The sequence below is a fragment of the Tachyglossus aculeatus genome, chromosome 17, assembly GCF_015852505.1.
Source record: "Tachyglossus aculeatus isolate mTacAcu1 chromosome 17, mTacAcu1.pri, whole genome shotgun sequence".
NCBI classification, from domain to species: domain Eukaryota; kingdom Metazoa; phylum Chordata; class Mammalia; order Monotremata; family Tachyglossidae; genus Tachyglossus; species Tachyglossus aculeatus.
Genome location: NC_052082.1, coordinates 52,403,557 through 52,424,455, shown reverse-complemented (window position 1 = coordinate 52,424,455; position 20,899 = coordinate 52,403,557). Strand labels below are relative to the sequence as shown.

Genomic DNA, 20,899 nt, shown 5'->3' with positions numbered 1-20,899 from the left:
AACAGCAGATTAACAGGACTGAACTGTGCCACACACATTCAAAATTTGCTTATTCTGAGTCAGAAGGGCAATGTGGTTTCTTTGGCTGGGTCACTCTGAGCCTCTGGCCTGGAACCCTTTTGAACTGGAATTTGAAGCGCTTGATTAAAATAGCCTGCTGAGGTTCATAATTGTATAAAAATGGAAAATGAATTAGCTAAATGCACTTTAATAGCTGAAACCTTTTAATAGGAAGCTTCATGTGCCAACCATCACTGACCAATTACCTACCCAATAGATGAATTATTTAAAACAAAGATGACCAGAAATCAGTGGGAACGGAGGAGAGGTGGCAGGATGGGAGAAAGGGAAGGAAGCCTGTCTTGGTCTATAGACTGCCTCATTTCAGCTAACTAGGTACATTCCTCGTTTTTTTTTGTGGGTTTTTTTTTTAATCAATCTGGGTGAGTTCCATGGTAAATAAAATCACAATCTGAACAAATGCCTTTTGGTGCAGACTCAACCTGAGGCTCAGAGAAATACTGGTTGTTTCTTCAAAAAATCTGGGTTTCATGGATAGTTCTTACCCCACTAGGATGTGAAAAGCAAAAACTACATTCAAAATATTGTTACTTCAGTGACGCATGTTTTCTTGCAGGGGTGTAAAAAAAATGGCTAAATCCAAATCAGGGCCCAAATCTGCAAATCTGCAATCACTTTCTTAGTACAACAAAGCATTGTTTGCTCCTTCTACAATTTTGGCAGTAAATGATTATAGGCAATTAAAGCAATCCATAGAATGGCATTCTCATCCAATCAATCAATGATATACTAAGCACTTACTGTGTGCCCAGCACTATACTATGCACTTGGGAGAGTACAGAGTTGATGGGCCTGTCCCTTACCCACCACAAGCTTATAGTCTAGAGGGGAAGACATTTGTATTAATATCAGATGGTGGGGCTATCACAGTGAAAAAGACAAGAAGGAACATTAGAAGAGATGCTAAAAAAATAGGAGGTAAAAATTTTCTCACACACCTACTATCCATTAAAAGAAACAAACACCTAAACATATACATACATAAACCACCATACCCACACACACACACAAAAAAAAAAACCTTTTGAGAATGATAATGCCAGAAATAGTCTATTTTCCCCACCATTCTTTTTTCTGATACTACTTAAATACCATACTTTTTTCTTGGGCCTGGCAGGATTTTTTTTTTTTAAATCAGTGAAGGTTTTGGCGTCTACCAAAAAAAATGCACTCCAGAAGGTATTTGCAAAATTCACCCACTCACAAGAGCTGGGGATACTAATCTGCCTCTCCCAGCTAGTCATTATCTTTTACTGGAGAGTAATGTGAAAGTCATTACAGATCCTGATGCACAAAGCTCTTTTTAGCTTCCTCAAATACACAAAACCATTTCATTTTAATCAGCACTTCTAAAACTAAGAACCATAAAACAGGTCAATGTATTTTCTCTAAGTTTTCCTAACACCTGTCTTTTTTATAATCCACTTACAATCCTGTCACCTGCTATGTGGAGCAAATGACCATTACAGGCAGGTGAACCCCAACTGTGACTGGCAATTTTCCCTCTTGCAGCTGGCTTTGGTTATAACTCAAATCCACCCACATCCAACAGAGCTGTGAGAATTTCCCAAGCATCAGTACATGTGCCCCTCCTTAGAAGTCTTCCCCCATCAGGTACTTATGACCAGGCAGCCATGCAGTCCTAGTTGGCGGGAACAGCTCCCTTAGAAGTAAGAGGATTTCTTTTCTGCTTCCCTCTCAGATTTTGAGCATTCTGGGCCAAGGACTACATCCAATTTAATTATCTCATATTTAAATCTAGTGTTTAATGCAGTGCTTGGCATGGAGCAAACCCTTAGTAAATATATTTTTTAAAAAGTAAGACATCTTACTATCCCTCACCTCTGACCAGTGCTAGGAACAACTCCCTGTCCACCTACATACACACACAAATTCTGAGCTTGCCACTTGCTATCATGAAAACCAATAGAAACCAGCACAGGGTCTGAAAAAACCATGTAATGACTACAACTTGAACTTCATCCTGATAGCAGGCTGTGCACTGGCCTTCTGAGGGAACTTCATTAAGCGCAGTTGACCTTCAGAGGGTCACCCCAAAAGTGGGGAAAAACAGTCTGACTAAAGAATCTACTCTGCTTTTGTTGTTTTGTTTTTTTTTAATCAAAAACAGGACAGCCGGGTCTCAGCTGATTAAAAGTTTGAAAAGTCATTTCTGAAGTCAAAATATCATTTTTGGGTTATTCAACACGCCAACACAAGGAAAATAGAGCCTCAAAAAAAGAAGTTAGAAGTATGGAATCTTGATTTTGTAGAGTGTCTTTAATTTCCCACAACAGGTCTCACTTTCCTCTTTACACCATTCCTGGGAGGTAAAGAATTGAGGTATTAAGACCATTTCCCATTTTTCAAATACACAAATGGATGAACAGAGATAGTACTGTATCCTGCACTTGGATTTTGCACCCTTTTATTCACCCATCCCTCAGCCCCACAGCACTTATGTCCATATTTGTAATTTATATTAATGTCTGTCTGCCCCTTTAGACTGTACACTCTGAGCAGGGATGTCTACCAACTCTTATACTGTACTCTCCCAAGCACTTAGTACAGTGCTCTGCACACATTAAGTGCTCAGTAGATACAATTGATTGATAAGTGATTTGCCCAAGGAAACAAAGGAGATTAATGACACACTGTATGAGAACCTGAATCCTATTAGGGCAGCTTTTCCCAAGCCTAGGCTGCCTCCCTAAGAAGAGGGTTCTCTTCTAAGCAAACCAGTTTTCATGAGGATGAACTGGGGGGAAAAAAAGCCAAGAGAAAATACAGGCTACTTCTGAGTTTACTGATTTGAATGGCTGCCATGAAGCAAAATAAAAAAAATAGTTACACCCCATTTCAAAAACTCCCTTCTGGAAGGCAAACAAGCCATCATGATTAACAGTAAATAGCCTAATGTGAGTCCTGATTTCCTTTCACAAAGAAGGGAGTTTCCACCCCATTTGCTCATTCACCTTTCTGAAAGCTGCCGAATCTGCGGGATTCCCATGTACTTGTGGAAATGCTCCAGGACATTCACAACTCCCTGTAAGAGGTTGGCGACTTCTCCATATTGTCTCCTCCTCGTCATGGCCCTAAAAAAGGAAATCAGCTTATAAAATCCAAAGAATCATTAGGCACACATGGAAAGAACCTGACGTTTATATTAAAAGGCATTTGCTAGACCAGAGGCAAAGGCTGTTTACACCACTTTAAAGATTAGACAAAGCCTCTCAGTTGAAAACAAGTTTTCTTTAGTTCCACTCAACCCCAGGGATAGATTTTGCCTTCCCCCCTGGGGTAAAGGTAGCCAGGGGAAATGAGATGTGACATGAGGCTTCTAAAATTAAGAGCTAAACTAATCCAAGGATACCTAAACCATTAAGACCAAACTCATGAGGCCTATATAATTTCTTACTGTGCCCATTCAAAGCTGTGGCTTCTCTGCCCCAGAAGAGGCAGGTGAATTTTGGTGTGACGCTGCAGCCACAGGTGTCAAGCTTCCTGACTTAAAGACACTCTGGATCTAGGGGAGCAGAGGCAGGAGGAGGTAAGGTATGTGTTTGTAGGAATGGTGTCTGAAAAGGAAAGCAGTCTCTTGGAGAGAAAAAGAGAAGCAGCATGGCTTAGTGCCAAGAGCATGGGCTTAGGTATCAGAGGTCACAGGTTCGAATCCTGACTCCACTGCTTATCAGCTGTGTGACTTTAGGCAAGTCACTTAACTTCCCTGGGCCTCACTTCACTCATCTGTAAAATGTGGATGAAGACTGTGAGCCCCATGTGGGACAATCTGATTACCTTGTATCTACCCCAGCATTTAGAACAGTGCTTTGCACATAGTAAGCGCTTCAAAAATACCAACATCTTCTAGACTGTGAGCCCGCTGTTGGGTAGGGACCATCTCTATATGTTGCCAACTTGTACTTCCCAAGTGCTTAGTACAGTGCTCTGCACAGAGTAAGCGCTCAAATAAATACTATTGAATGAGTGAATAAAATGAGGATAAGGATGGTGGGGAGCCCAGGAACTCATCTGGGGTGGTGCTCACCTCCCGAGTCTCCCAACTTCCCTCTCCCCAGAAATGACAGAGACGCTCAAAAGCTTTAGGACGGGGCTCTGGTCACAGTAGGTACTCGATAAATCCTATCGATTGACTAACAGACCATCAAGAGTAGAGAATTACATCCAGAACCCAAGTATACACCCCCTCTAGCCTCTGCCTCCCCTCTACCCCCCTTTCTGCACATTTCATAGGTGCTACTATATGGCACTGACTGCATTTCACCTTGTTACTCATTTTCAGTTCTGAAATCGTCACAGCCATTCCTGGTTGAAATGGTAGCAGCTGCTATCAATCAATCATATTTACTGAGCGCTTACTGTGTGCAGAGCACACTATCTTGAGTGTTTAGTTCAGTTCCGCCTGTCTAGGCCAGTTTTGACTTTCCTTACGTGGTTAAGGGCAAGGGTAAACAGTGAGGAAGTTAAACCAACAATCAGTGTTGCCTTTCATAGAGTTTTTTTGGTGCTTTGTGATGAGGAGTTGATCAGCCAAATACTGGCTTCAACGTGGCCAATCTGACAACACGGCCAATCTGACACTGCTCTAATGACAATGAACTGAGCCATAGCTCCCTCTGGGCTTCCCAGAAAATTCCGCCCAGGATAATGTTGCAATTCCCAAGCCACTTGTCTGTCTGTCTTTGAGTCACATGGCCTTTGAACGCAGCTCTCCCCTCACATATTCTGTGGGTTCCAAGAAGACTATTAGGAATTGGAAACACTTTCTATGTGCCCTCCCTTCTTCCTTGTACATGAATGGACACACACACACACAGACCCACACACTATCTATCCTGGGGCAGACTACAAGTTCCAGTACTGTCCTGACAATTTTTTTTACCAAAGAATAAGTTTTCTAATTACAGCTAGCTATTTTAGAAAGTGAGACAGACAGGCAAAACAGTAGGTAGGGGGAGAGGAGAGAGAGAGGGAGAGAGAGAGGAGCAACCACAGCAAAGCCAGATGTTTGAGAAAACTGAGACTTTGGAGAAAAGGCAGCTAAGAGGTCCAGTTGCTTACTCCAGGGAATCCACTCCTCCTGCCAGCATATGCAGGTGGTTTAGTGTAGTGATTGAGGTGGTCAGGTGGCGCTTGGCATGATCCAGCTGCTTAATGTCACGTGTGATTTCTTTGACCTAAATGGAGAAAAACAGATACTCACGAGAGAGAAGAAAGGGCAAGGTTGGCCCAGAGAAATCTGGGAGTGATGTAACCAGCTGCACCCACCTCTTCTTTCTTTTAGGCTATTTCTTCACAGGAGCCCCTACCTACCATTCTAAGAATCTTTTCCTTCTCCTCATGGGGAAGGAGACGGAGCCTAGGGGTTGAGAAGGGGAAAGCCCACTTAAATTAGATTCCCCACTCCAATTGAGGCAGGGTAAGTGGTAGATGGGACAGATTAGGGGCATTTCAGCCTGGTCATCAGTGGAGGCACCTAACACTACGGAGAGCCCCAGAATTGATCTGGAGATTCTGCTCCAGAAATCGGATCAGGAAGGAACAGAGACTTTTAGTGGGCGCAGCAGTCTCAGTACCCCTGCAACAAGTATGTTGTTGTATACTTGTACACAATGTGAGAAGCAGTGTGATCTAGTGGATAGAACATGGACCTGGGGTCTAATTCTGGCTCCACCACTTGGCTGTTGTGTGACCATGGACAAGTCACTTAGCTTCTCTGTGCCTCAGTTACCTCATCTATAAAATGGGGATTAAGCTGAGTCCCATCTGAGACACAGCCTCTATCCACCTGATTATCTTGTAGTAGTGCTTAGTACAGTGCCTAGCGCAGAGTAAGCGCTTAACAAATACCATAAAAAAACCCCAAAAAAACAAAAAGTAAGAAACTGACCTCAAAAAGCCCAGTTGAACCCACAAGCAGGGGGCCAATGCCATGCAGCCCAGACCCACTGCCTGTTTGAGTTGGGAAGGGGAAGGACCTGAAATTACACACTTCATCTGTTTAAACTTGTTTAAGAAGCATGCTAAATCGGTGGTGGGAAATTCTTTTTTTTCCCCCCTTATTCCCTCAAAATACAGAGTCAAAAAAGAAAGTAGAAAAGCAGGGATGCACTGTCAAAGAGAGGGCGTAGTAAACCACAAAAACCCTGAAAAGAAGCACACTGAACCAGATCTGGAATGCATTCCCAGTGGCTTGCTGTCTGGACATGGGATGAGCAGGATATGGGGGACAAAGGAGGTCCTTAAAACAAGGCGACCCGGAGCCAGGCATAATTCTGCCACCAGAAAGTGTCCAAACTCACCATCTGCTCTGATTTTTCTGCCTTGTCTTTGATATCTTTTATTTTGCCAAAGAGTTGTTGGATGGCCACCTGAGCCTCTTCAAGGGCCTGGAAAAAACAAAATTGATTGAGAAGGAGAAACAAAAGGAAATGGGAAAATAAAGCACAAAAACAGCACCACAACTGATTAATGCTTGTAGAGAAAATGTCCATAGGGCTTTTGAGACATCTTGCATTTTGGTTATTATACAACAAATCAGTCAGCATAGTTATCAGTCAATATTACTTAATAAGGATTTTCCAATATTAGATATTCAGGGGAGTGTTCAGTCCGCCTCCTCATGGAGTTTCAGGGGAACACAGGAAAAACAAAGCTAAGGCTCTACAAAGCACTATAAAGCTCTATAAACACCCAACAATACATAACACACAAGTGGCAGAAACATAAAAAAAGACACTTTAAGGAGTATCACTCGGTGCTAAAGGGGGGACTGGAATCAGATAGGTTGAACCTGATTAAGCTTCACAGACAAGGTGGATTTTCAGTACTGTAGTCCTGAAGGTGGGAAAATGGTTTGGGAAAAATAGTATTTTATATTTAACTGCCCCAGGATGGTGTCGAGAGATCTTACATTAGAAGCTCTGCCCAAGTGCTGAGAGTTTTTTTTAAACAGCCAGTATTTCCTATAACTCATTTCAGAACTGTCTTGCACATTCAAACTGAAATCAAAATAACCTGAAACTACAATACAATATTTTTTTTAATTCCTAAATAAAACCAGGGACATACACTTAAAGCCTCCTGAGGTCCAAATGCTTCCACCGAAATGAAAAGTTTACCAAGCGTCCGAAATAATGCGATTCAAAGTGGTTTTGTGAACAGAGGAAAAAACATCTGGGGACGGTGTGGGGTTGAAGAAATACACATTGCAACATGTGTTTTTAAAACAGAATATAAGAAATGAAGACATTTCCAACTTCCTTTGGTTTACCAAAAGCCCTTAATGTCCTTTAGAGTAAATGATGGAAATTTTCACCAGTCATCATCATCATCACGTATGTTGCTCCAGTGAGTAACGATCCAAAAGTCCTTCATTAACACAGTGGCCAGCCACTAGCTTAGTACCACCATCAGCACGTCAACCCTCTGTAAAGTGCTTGGAGGATTAAAAAGTATGAAAACTTTCAAACTATCTCTCCAAGCCTTTTTTGGTGCCAATGTTGGAGAAGACAAAGCCAGGCACTGCTTGTGCCCTTTCACCAAAATCAATATTCCAATTCCCGGTTTGGGCCCCTGAGGGCCCTGCAGCTCTCATTCGGGAGAATTGGGTGGAGAAGACAAACGGCTTTCTGTCCCTTTCTGCCAGTCCCCCTACCTGCTCTTTTGGTCCTACTGAGTCCCAAATGGGATCTGGTGGTGAAAATGATCAAATACAGGGCACTTCGGAAGGGTCATCATGATGAAAGGTTTGCAGTTTAAAATTAAGATGCTAAATGCGTCTCAGGAAACTGGTGGTGCAGAGATGAGCCAATTCTTCAGGGCGCCAGTTGACCCTGAGGGGCATCTCATCAATCACCATCTCCCAGAGCGATATGGCAATGTGTCAGTGGGGTCAGCTACACTGTGACAATTATAGCAGGGTCAGCACTTTAATTTCGAATCTTTTCTGGGGCAGTATAAATCACCCATAAAGATCTCCCCCTTGACCGTAATCCCGCTTAATTGCTTTAGGAAATTGGGCCTGAGAAAAATCAAAATCTGCCAAGTTATTAACCTTTGTTAAGTGGCTCCTTTTTACACAGAATAAAATATTCTTGAGGGTCTTTTAGGCAAGACTCTCTGTGTACTTACATGAAGTAGTGGGGATTTTTGCTTATGGCGGCTGACAGTTGAAACAATTATCTCCCTGTACCCCTCCAAATTTCTTTATTTTTTCCCCCTATTCAACTCAGGAGATTCTCTTCTGGATGTTTTTTTTCTTAAACTTGCTCATATGTTTCTCTATGCTCAATTGCACTTGCTCCTTTATGACAATTATCAAACCATGTCCTTTTCCATCTGGCTGTGTTCTTGGGTGTCTGCTCCAATTTTAACATCAACTCCCTGTTTTCCAGGTCGCTTACCTATATAATAACAGCAGCAAAAATACCAGGGACAGCATAAAATGGTATTTGCAAACCATATACTTGGACCAATCATATTCACATAGCTTGACAGAAAGGCAACCACATCCATCAAGGCCGAAATCCTTGGGGGGGTTGCGATGGGGAAGTAGTGGAAAGGGGAGGGAAAAAAATGCCTTGATTATGGGTGTGTTATGTCTCCTTTGGGATACACACTAATTTAGATAAAAGACACACAGATATGTAATTGGGATATATGCCCAGTAATTTGGGTAAAAACTAGGAACTACCTCCACACAAAGAAGTTGGGGGAAGGGTTTTGTTGAAGTGCAAGGAAGAGATAGCCAAAAGTTACATAAAAGCCAGCAATAGAACAACCAAGATGAATGAATAGAAGCAGAGCAAATAGGAACCATCAGGAGCATGTGTTTTGCTTCTGTGGTTATTTCTCAAGTGCTTAGAAATAGCGCTTCACCCTCAGTAGACACTCAATAAATATCACTGGATTGACAAGGAAATCCTTCCACTACATTCACCATTGCTCAGGTGAATACTGGATTAAGGATTGACTATACAAAGCTATAGGAAGACCGAAGAGGGTCCAGAGGAAAACTACAATGATTAATGCAGCTAAATCCAACATCAAAAAATGTGACCGGCCTACCAAAAGTTTGGTCAGCCTACTCTCCACACAGAAAGTACCCAAATGTAATTAATAACTTATTTTCCCTATGCCGTAATAGTTACTGCTGTGGTAACTGGTTATTTGAAAGTCTGGAATGAAGCTTTACTGGGATGGGTAAGGGAACTGAGGATTTCTCAATTGCAGAAGTGAAAGTTGTAGAGAACCTGAATTACAACCTTCAGGTTTACAAAAGGATATTGTGCAGATGATAATGAAGAATGGCTCCCATCTCCAAGAGGGAATAGACTGAAACTGAAGGAAAGTTGGGAAACTGCCTTCTGTGAAGGTATTTAAGAAAAGAGTGAAGATCTATCTTCTTGATCAACTCTCTGCTCAGTAGAGTGCTTAGCACAGCTGGTGCTCAATCAGTGCAAAATAATTCTAACTCTCCCAAATGCTTATTTACAGTGCCCTGCACACAGTAAATCCTCAGTAAATACCACGTGGGGTATGGACTCTGTGCAACCTGATCACCTTGTATCTAACCCAGAGGTAAATCATCATCATCATCATCATCAATCATATTTATTGAGCACTTACTGTGTGCAGAGCACTGTACTTAGCTCTTGGGAAGTCCAAGTTGGCAACATATAGAGACAGTCCCTACCCAACAGTGGGCTCACAGTCTGAATGGGGGAGACAGAGAACAAAACCAAACATACTAACAAAATAAAATAAATGGAATAGATATGTACAAGTAAAATAAATAGAGTAACAAATATGTACAAACATATATACATATATACAGGTGCAGTGGGGAAGGGAAGGAGGTAAGATGGAGGGGATGGAGAGGGAGACGAGGGGGAGAGGAAGGAAGGGGCTCAGTGCCTGTCACACAGTAAGCACTTAGATACCATAAATAGAGTGGGAGGGGGGAGAAGTCAATTGACAGGGAGCTGAGGAGTTGAATCATCGATTTTTGCATTGGCAACATCTTGCAAGCATGCCAGAGGGTGGTATGCCTCGGGCACTGGTGCCAAGATTTACACTCTTCTTGTCCTGATAGTCTGGGGTACTTTAAGAGTTTGATACCAACTCGGAAGCGACATCCCTGCTGGCTCAGACCAAAGGTCCAACCACTCCAGGATTCCCTGGCCAACTGTGACAACAAAGAATGTTTGGTCACCTTCCTTGACATCTATCTCCTTAAAGTTAGGAATGTGCTATTACCTGCGTGCTGCTCCACCTCCCCGCTGTGTGTTCTTAAAACTGTATGTGTTATTTGCTTACTATGTTCCAGGCACTGCACGAAGCACTGGGATAGATACAAGTTAATCAAGTCAGACACGTCCCTATCCCAAACACAGGATTCAGAATCTATGTAAGAGGGAGAACAGGAATTGAAACCCCATTTTATAGATGAGGAAATGGAGACACGGGGAAGTTTGGTGGGTTTTTTTTTTTTTATGTTATTTAAGTGCTATGTGCCAAACACTGTACTCAGATACAAGCTAACCAGGTTGGACACAGACCATGTACTATATGGGGTTCACAGTCTTAATCCCCACGAGGCTACTGAGGTACAGGGGAGTTAAATGACTTGCCCAAGGTCACACAGCAAAGATTAGAGTCCAGGTCCTTCTGAATCCCAGACACCTGCTCTAGCCACTAAGTCATGCTGCTTCCTATACCTCGGTCTGCCCTATACCTCGGTCCATCTGCTTAGGAATTAGGATTCCAGTAGAAGGCACGGAATCGGAGGCAACGGTGTGATTAGTAGCAAAAATATCATGGAACCTTGAGCCTTAGAAAAAGGCAGCAGCCAGTATGCCATTTCTGGATAGGCTGGTGGGGCATGCCATCCAACTTGTACTTCCCAAGCGCTTAGTACAGTGTTCTGCACACAGTAAGCGCTCAATAAATACAACAATGAATGAATGCCATCCTCTTTTCCCATGCCCTACCTGGCCCTCCCTCCCAAGAGAGCAACCACAGCAGAAAAAAAAATCACTGCTGATGACCATTCCATATTGTGACTCAAGATGCCAATGCTGTTACCAAACTCTTCTAGAACTAGAAAAAAATAATAATTCTCTCTCTGGCTACACTCGATTCCCTGCTATTGAGCTTGTTTCCTCTTGCGTCTAATATTCTACAACTCTACAGTCTGTATGGTAGCTATGTTCCTCCTACAGCAAACAAATAAAACTCACAGTCTCAGGTTTCCTAGACTAAAGCAAAGATAAACTATCTGCCAGCTTTTTCCTAGAATATTTTGCTTGTACAATAACATGACATAACATAACATAAAAGTATTGGAGTACTTTTACATAATCCATTTTCCAGTCAAAAAAGTTTTGGCGAAACACTATCTCCATCATATCTCTTCTAATACCCCGGCATTTCATTTTTCACCTCTCACAGGTAATTAAAATTTAAAAATGATTCAAATTAATGAAAAGGAGTTTCATGACCTGCAGAGAGTTAGTCCTTTCAGATGAAGAGCAGTCACACACCTTTATCACCTTGCTAATCAGCAAACGTGAAGAAATAGAGAGTGCGCGATTCTGGCACTATCTCTTAGAAGCTCATAAAAATAAAATGCGGCTGTTTATTCCAGTCCAAAAAAAAAAAGGACTAATTGAGCAAAGGGGACTGCCTTGAGCCTCAGTTGATGCCTGCATGTCACCTGAGGTGCTATTAATCAATCAATCTCATCTATTGAGTGCTTACTGGGTAAAGAACACTGAACTAAGCATTTGGGAGAGTACAATATAACAATGCAACAGAGTTGGTAGACAAGTTCCCTGCCCACAACATATTAAGAGCCAATTGCCAGAGTGGCCCTCTAGCACAGTGTCTATATCTGGAGAGGCTTCAAAAGCAGACTATCAAATTAAGTTGAAGCCACTGGCCATTGCCAACTGCTCCATCTGCTCCCGTTTCCGCACAGGGATGACAGAAAAGTGGATGCTGACTTTCCAGGCTCTCCCCGAGACAAGCATGAAATGCTAGCCTGTCCAGCTGTTTGGGAAACCGAACCAGCCGCCGCCACGCTGCCCGTTCGTCACTTACTGCTCCGGGTGAGCTGCCTGCTCCCTGAAGGGTCACACACAGTCGACTGCAAGGGAAACCGCAGCCAGAAACTCAGCTCCTCGTGGATTTTCCTGCTTTATGATTCTCAGTTAGGCATTTCAGAAGATCTTGCTGCCTCCACCTTGCAAGATCACCTCCATTTCCAATATACAGCTGAGATTTCCCATTACCGCCCCGGTACGTGGAAAAAAAACAATAAATCATCTCTCGAAACACCCACATTTAGGAAGATTCCAAAAAGCTGGGGGCTAATTGATGTCCAAGGCTGGGGGTAAACCATCGTGGAAGGTGGAATTAGGTGGGATTCCTGAGAGCGGCAAAAGGTTCGTACAGGATGTCCAATTGTTTGTGCTCTAGGGAAGCAAGAATTCCAACACACTGCTGTTCCTGGGGCCAGTGGCCTAGGGCAGAAGAAATTCAAGGTCCCCATCAAGCCAAGTTAGTTCTAATGAACCAAGTTACTTGCATGTGCAGACCCTGGCTCAGAGACCTTGAGTAGCAGAATTTTATGTAGAACACAACTTTCTTTCCTGTTTACAGTATGATCCTTTCTGCTATAGCGTTTGCACTAACAGAATGTAAGGTTAAAGTATCCTTCCTTGTCAGTCACATTTGAGTGCTTACTGTGTGCAGAGCACTGTACCAAGCACTTGGGAGAGTACGATACAATATAACAGACACATTCCCTGCCGACAGCGAGCTTACAGTTTAGACTTTGACTGACTTTTTGAAACACTCCATTTCACATAAGTTAGTTCTATTTGCAACTTCTCCCAACCACATCTATCCAAACTGTAAACCCCAGACCTAACTTTTATTACTTTTATAAGACAGAGCAAAAGTTAAAATCACAAGACAAGGCTGGGACTCGGGTTCAGCTGTGCCCAGCGAGACTAAACATTTACATTTTAAAGCCCTGCCTATGGCTATGGCTGTTATCACAAACATCTTAATATGTTAACTGTGAAACAGCTGGGAGAGGAGAATACTCAAGGACAAAACTCCAGTCTTAGAAAGTAACCCTTGAGGAGTTTTTATTTTAAGCAGCATATTCAGAGGGCTGACAAGCGGGAAAAACACCTCACCTTAAAGCCTAGGCTTCATCTTTGAAAAATAGCTGCAGAATTGCCTACATTTTAGGAGCCAGGATCCATGCTGGAGAGCTATTTGCAATCTGTCCCTTTCCATGACCACCGTGACATCAGGAAAGCACTCACTACTCCCTGCATCTCAGCTCTGCCACTTGTCTGCTGTGTGACCTTGGGCAAATCACTTAACTTCCCTGTGCTTCAGTCTCCTCATCTGGAAATTGGGAATTCAGTACCTACTCTGCCTCCTTAGACTGTGAGCCCCATGTGCGACAGGGACCGTGCCCAACCTGGTTATCTTGTATCTACCCCAGCTCTTAGGCCAGTGCTTGGCACATATTACTTCGCAGTATCACAATTATCCTTATTACTGTTATTATCTCCATTGCTCAGTTCATGAGCTACTGTTCAATTCTAATTCTCAGTCATGAACTAGGCCTGTTCTTTCGGTGATCTCTTCCCTTTCTATGGCTCTGGCTACTTCTTTGCAAGGGACATGCTCTTCGATTTTTTTCGACCTTGATCTCTCACATCCCTTCCACATCTTACTATGTGCATGAAATAAAAAACACAAGGCTCACTCCTACTATTGTAGAGTGGCAAAGAAAGAGTTACTTTACTTTTTCTGCATCTAAAAAAATCCACCAGCATGACCAGCTTCTCACTCCCTGTAGGACAGCCTTGTGGTCAGATTTTCATTTTGACTGTTGGATTTACACTTGCTCAGCAACCCACCTGACAAGCTTCCAACTACAATGAAAGCCTTGTACTTTTTTTAGATAAAATGTGCAACAGGAGAGAGCGACACAGGGATAGCGCGACAGAGGGCATTTGAGATGGGCAAGCAGAGGGAGTTATCCACAGCAAGGATACTAGCTGCTTCATACAGTACTCTGCACATAGTAGGCACTAAACCAATGCCACTGAATGAACAGTAAATCAGTTTTCAGAAATTAAGTCATGCATGCGACTTTGCTCCAAGTTCAGTCCATAGTTGCTCAAAAACATTTCATTCCTCTTTTTACAAATTCAGAAACATCCCCCTGATCCATCAACTGCTCATTATAAACAATCCAGTCAAGAAGCATGTGAACACAGAAGATCTGTTGATTGAAATGGGTTTATTTCTCCCCTTGTTTGGCAATCTGGGGGCTGGAAACAGAAGCGAATGCCAAACTTCAAAGTGAACAAAAAGGCTACTGAAAATGACAAAAGATGAGGCCCTGTCCTTGGACATGCAGTCACCCCTGGCAGGCGAAACCGCTACCCGTTCTAGAGCTGGTGTCCCTTGCCAGAGAAGGTGGGAGCTGTGTGTCCCGGGACCTAATCCCTTTACGTCACGGTGGCCCGAACACAATGCTGCCCGTCGAATGGAGTCCAAAGGCAGGAACTGTTGCTGGTTTTTCACTTAACTTTGAAGCCTGCAATTCTTAGAAAAGGATATAACTTACACAAATGGGGGGAAGAAAACCAACCCCCTAAAGTATAAGTTAATACTACTGGACAGGCTGCACCTAGTGAACCAATACATTTTAAATTCCATTTAAAGAACTCAGACCTTTTCAACTGATTAATTATTTGCCAGTAACTGAGATGCTGGAAAAATTCATGGAATTTTGTAACTCTTCCTCCCTCCTTGTCTCGTCTCATCTCCTTTCCCCTCCAAAAATCACTCCACCATGTCTTTCCTCTCCAGCCCCCCCCCACGTCTCTCCTCCCGTCTACCGAACTCCACCCCCTCCTGTCTTCTCTCCCGATCCCCTCCGGTGCTGCCTATTTTTCACCATTTCTCTATCTTTCACCGCTTTCAAAATCCCAAAGGACTAGCGAGTTTTAGAAGCTCTCCTTTCCTGAAATAACAGCACTCAGCTCTTGAAATCATAACCCATTTGCATTGCATCTAGAGATGGGATTTTTCCGTTACTGGAAACAGGATGTGGCTGGGTAGGGTTGCCACTAAGAAAAGATGGCACGGTTCTAATGAACAGGAGTTTGATGCCATCACTGGTGACAAACAGTTCAGATCCATGACTTGGGGCATCAGCACATAATGACTCTTTCAGGCAACAGGTCTTTAAGGCACTGCTACAAGGAAAGGCATTTGGGCCTTCCCTCCAGCAGAGAAAGTTTAATGCTGCTTGGCAGGAAAGGTCATTATGGTAGGAGAGGAAAAAATGCTAGGGAACCCAGTAACATTATTTAACTGGCTTGGAAAAACAAAAACCATTTCATACATTAAATATGAAGCATTCTTTCTACAGTGGGACAAAGCTCCCAGGGTCAAAAAGAGGAATTTTTATAAGATTCAGCTGTCCAAAGAGAATGGACGATTTCTAAAACAAGGTTCCCCCTAACACCTTTAACACATGGAAGCCCCATTCCAGCCCAAAGAGGCTGGACTGAGGAAAGCTGTTTTACAAAGCAAGCCAATCCAAATCACATTAAGATTATTTTTTTATGGTACTTGTTAAGCATTTACTATGGGCCAAGCCCTGTACTAATCACTGACATAGATAAAATATGATCAGGTCTGACACAGTCCCCGTTCACATGGGACTCGCAGTATAAGTAGGATTTAATCCCCATTTTACAAATGAAGAACCTGAGGAACAGAAAATCTAAGTGACTTGCCCATGGTCACATAGTGGACAAGCAGCAGAGTGGCTTAGTGGACAGAACATAGGCCTGGGAATCAGGTCATGGGTTCTAATCCCAGCTCTGCCACACGTCTGCTGTGTGACTTTGGGCAAGTCACTTCACTTGTCTGGGCCTCAGTTACCTCGTCTGTAAAATGGGGATTAATTGTGGGAGCCCTCTGTGAGGCAGGGACTGTGTCCAACCTAACTTGTATCTACCCCAGCATTTGGAAGAGTCCTTGGCACCTAGTAAGCGCTCAACAAGTACCACAATTATTAAGTGATAGAGTTGGGATTAGAACCCAGGTCCAAGGTTGGCTCAATTTCAAGTCATAAATCCTGGTCCCCAGACAACCTTTTTGGAGCTGATAAAAGCTTCAGCTGTTTGTAGGGATCTTTTTCTTTGCCTTTCTTCAGAGGCCTCTTCCTTATTTCTCCGGGCCCTTTCTTTCCAGCTCCTGTCATCGGTCTCCTCAGAGCACAAAAGCAGGCTGCGCTGACATTTTCTCCAATTCTGACAAGTCAATCCACTTCCTGGAAGAGACCACCTGAGCCATGCTACAGGAGGAAGCACTTGATGGCCACATTACACACTTTTGTCATTCATTTGACTGTAGACCTCCCCCTGTAGACTATCAGCTCTACCAACTCTGGTGTATTACACTTTCCCAAGCACCTAGTATGGTGCTCCGCATAGTAAGTGCTCAATAAATACCACTGACTGATTGACAGAAGATTCACAATTGGAAACGTAAACCAAATACAGCCAGGAGCAGCGGCTCGATGGCCACTGGGTGGGTGGGGAAGGAGGAGGGGAAGAAAATCCAGATGAACGAAAAACTCCTTCAAAAGCATGTCTGTGGCCAGGGCAGGGCAGGGTCAGACTTCCCGCACTGTAGGCCTGAAGCCCAAATGGTTCTACCCCATCAGCAGTGCATTCCACTCCACGACGTACCCGACCCGGCCTCGAAGGATCGGGGGATGGAATTTTCCTTTCAGAAGCTCAAAATCCTTGCAGCCAAAAGTGAGTGACCTGGGCGGTGGCCAGAGCAGTTACGATGGTGATGAACTGCGTTTTCCTCCTTCAATGTAGACAGTCGGGTTCAGACTTGTGTCTGCCTTGGACTTGGAAGCTAGCAGATGGCAGAAAGCTATGCTTGACCTTCTTGGCTAGTGAGCAGTGCCAATGTCTGTCATTTGTCTGCAATCATTTTTAGTGATCATGTTTTAGACTATTGGGATTTACTGTGTTTCTGAGAGAGAAGAGGCTTAACTGCAGAGCTTATTAGTGAGCAAGCTAGAAATTTCCAATGCGGGGCGGGGAGGTGAGGAAAAAGGGCAGTTTCACTCATTCTTATTAATCAGATTATACAAAAGCTTAAAGCCATGTGACTTGGAGTCTTAAGGGAGCTTTGATGGATTAAAGAGAAAAAAAAAACCTCTTTAAAATGTGTCACTTCCTAAATACGATTGAATGAATGAATAAAGAACAATTGTACTATACAATACCACATGATCATACTACGGATTTTTTAAGTTGGGAAGACAGGGAGCTACAAATGGTCAAAATACAACAATTTTATGCACATACGACACATATAATTTTACAATTATGGAACTGATTAAACATTTACTAAATGCCAAGTACTTTGCTAAGCAGTAGGGTAGACGTGGGATCATTAGCTAAGACATCGTCCCTGTCCAACACAGGGCTCACGATTTAAAAGACAGGAAACGGGCTCTGAGAAGTTAAGTCATTTCCCACTCAGCAAGCCCAGTGGCAGAAGTAGGATTGGAACCCAAGTCTTCTTGACTCCCAGTCTTACACTTTTCACATAAGACAAAGACCAATCACACTGTAATTCTATTCAACATTATTAAAATCTGATTCGTTAAATCATTTAGTATCTTTCCGACAGCATTTTGAATTTTCAGTGCCTTTAATAACTGTGAATTATCCCTAGGAAAATCCAGTAAAATTTGTCACTATTATTACATTCAATCATGGCATTTACAGAGCACTTACTGTGCACAGAGCACTGTATTAAGCGCTAGGGAAAGGACACCACAAAAGAGTTGACAGGCGCGATCCCTGCTCACATGGAGTTTACAGTCTAAAGGATTCCATGGGATCAGTGAGGGGGCTGGTCCAGGAAGACTGAATGAATAGCAAATGGGAAATTGCAGTTAGGTTGGGAGGGCAATGCCAATGCCAAGGGTCCCAGAATTCAGGGCTGGAGAGCTGATCGGGGGTCTTTACCCATTCTCAAGTCAAGTTCTTCATGCCCCCTGGTAAACAGAGGGCCGGGTGCCACCTCCCAGGGTTCATATTAATGCCACCAGTACCGTTCTCCACCTCTTCCACTGTTCCCAGCATCCACACTGACCCCAAGTTAAACTTTCACGGGACAAAATGAGACCCGGAAGCTTCCTTCGGCCCACGAGTTAATTCTATCCGTCCCTCAAATAAGGGCTCTTTATATGATAAATGTCACAGATATTGTGAACACTAATATTTTACAGCTTACTAAAATTTGTTAAGCAGCCCTCCAGTCCAAATAATTTCCCATTTGGGTTATCTCCTAGAATAATAATAACAATGATAATAATAATAAATGGCATTTGTTAAGTGCTTACTATGTGTCAGGTACTGTTCTAAGCGCTGGGGTAGACCCGCTGTGCTCATCCTTGCAGGCCATGAATCCCGGCTACTTCCCACTAACCAGCTGAAACTTCCCGCTAACAAGCCCTATCATCCGCCAGTCCCACCCACTGCCCGTTTTATTTCTGGGACTGAGCTTTCCCTGCTGAGTTTCGACTTCCATTTGACACTCAGGGAAACGCACAATTGACGTAAAACACGGTAAGCACCACTAACCACTAAGGACCACTAACAAGGTCCAACTACCAGCTCTAAAACCTCTTCGAGCCCGCTCTGTCGGTGCCGAGGGAAGAGAGGAATTGGGATTTGTTTTTCCCTCAGGGACTGTCTAATGAGGAGAAGCTTCCGGCTGGAGAGGTGGCAAAGCTCTGCAGAGCCGTGCCTCTGGGCCAAAAATGCCAGACAGCATCGTCAAGACCCGGGGACTGAACAGGATGAGACGCTGGGGTAAAAGAAAACCATCACTACCATATCAAACAATTAATGGAAGTTTTACAGGTCCGGCCTCGGCTGAAGCCAAGAGGGCTAAAACGGAGAATTTGCTTGGACTCCGCCTGGTTAGGACAAGCAGGCGAGCCTGTTTCTCTGCCAAATGGAAGAAATCCCTAGGAGAGAAAAAAAAATACTGTAATATAGTGCTGGCTCCCTACAAAAGGGCTGAGCGGCTTAATATCTGCACAACTGAACCACAGTGTAGGCTCTGCATTCCCAGCCTCTCCCAGGCATCAGAAATAACCCATGTCTGGGGCTCCTCGGGAAACCTCGGTTCCACCCAGAGGTGGAATGTTCCACCCGACCCGGTTGTGCCTGCCTCAAAAGGGGGTTGTTTGCAAGATCATTTCTTGAGTCTACGGCCTTGCCTATGGATGGTATAAAAATATTACTCCAGGAGAGGGGGGACAGCGTATCCAATCTATTTTGGGCCTTTGTGCCTGGAAGAAATTCTAAAGCAAACCTGCAAAACGGCACAGGCTTTGAACCGAATGCTGGGCATGAAGGGACCCTGGAAAAGGGCCAGTTTTGAGAGTGAAAATGCTTCTCTGCCCCATCGGAGGATTTCTTCAATTGAACACAAATACTTGCACACCTGAGGCCCGTGCTCCCTTTCTGAAAAACGCACGTCCCCAAGGAAACACAATCAGGTTGCTTCGATTTAAAGCGGTCCCGGCGAGGTCCTGACCGGGGGCATTAAGTGACAGTTAATGAGCTAACCGCAGAGCCGCATCCCTCAGCTCGTTATCCCAGCTAGGTCAGCGATGTCTTGAGCAATTTAAACCAATCCCGACTGGAGGCCCGAGTCTGGTCTGGTTCTGCTTCTGGGAGATCGAGGGGCCAGGGCCAGGCAACCGGGCTGGGGGCTACGGGGGCACGTGTATCCTTTCAGTCTGTCTGCCTGAAATTACGGTATTTATTAAGCATACACCAAGGGCCCAAGCACTGGCCTAAATGCTGGGGTAGATAGGGACAGGATGATCAGAACCGACATGGTCAGAGCCAGGCTACGTCCTTGAATATGTGTTGCCAATTTGTACTTCCCAAGCGCTTAGTACAGTGCTCTGCACATAGTAAGCGCTCAATAAATACGATTGATTGATTGATTGAATATGCCTGTGACTTTTTCAAACCTTTTACACTGAAACTGCAAGTGAGTTTTCCCTAGCCTCCCGCAAACTGACTGTGCAGACAATTCCTTTATTGCTTCTGGTGTGGCAGCCACAAAGCCAATAATCTCTTTCATCCCTCAACTGAGCTTGAAAGGTCGTTCTTTAGTTGGACAGTGGCACATTGTGCCCTAAGCCATTTTCTTTTCAATGACATTATACTGTTTCAAACACTCCCAAGACCGAAGAGCCCAAAGGAAGCTCAAAAGCAGCTGTCATCAGACACTCAAATGTGACAACTGGAAATGAAAAGATAAGTCCTTTCCTCCGACCGCAATCAGTCTTAATGAACATTTCCGCTACAGAGAAGTCGGTTGGGCTACTCGGGCACATACTAGAAATACTTCATATGCTTCACATTTGTGCCAGTGCCAAAGTGTCTGTGTGGATTTGTCCTTGTCAGCGCTGCCACTTTGGCCTTCCTTCATCCTAAGGGATAGGTTAGGGGAGCTAATGTGCTTACCAGAGCTTTGTGCAGACCACACATCCACACCTTTCCTGCACTCCGAAAAAAATAAAAATAAATAAAGCTACTTAACCGACCCAGCCCACGACCTTGTTGAGGGGGACTGAGGTCGGGGACCCTGCAAGTATGTGGGGGCAAAAATGCGGGGGAGGGATTTT

The 20,899-nt window shown here is 43.8% G+C and overlaps 1 protein-coding gene across 1 annotated transcript in view; it reads right to left on the bottom strand.

Moving 5' to 3' along the window:
* VPS53 (VPS53 subunit of GARP complex) overlaps positions 1-20,899 on the bottom strand; it is a 120,084-nt gene that overhangs the window by 75,539 nt on the left and 23,646 nt on the right. Inside the window, exons 5-7 of the mRNA XM_038759042.1 lie at positions 6,405-6,491; positions 5,164-5,279; positions 3,057-3,176 (exon numbers count right to left, since the gene is read on the bottom strand). Coding sequence (XP_038614970.1) covers positions 3,057-3,176; positions 5,164-5,279; positions 6,405-6,491 — 323 coding nt within the window. The remainder of the gene's footprint in view (positions 1-3,056; positions 3,177-5,163; positions 5,280-6,404; positions 6,492-20,899) is intronic.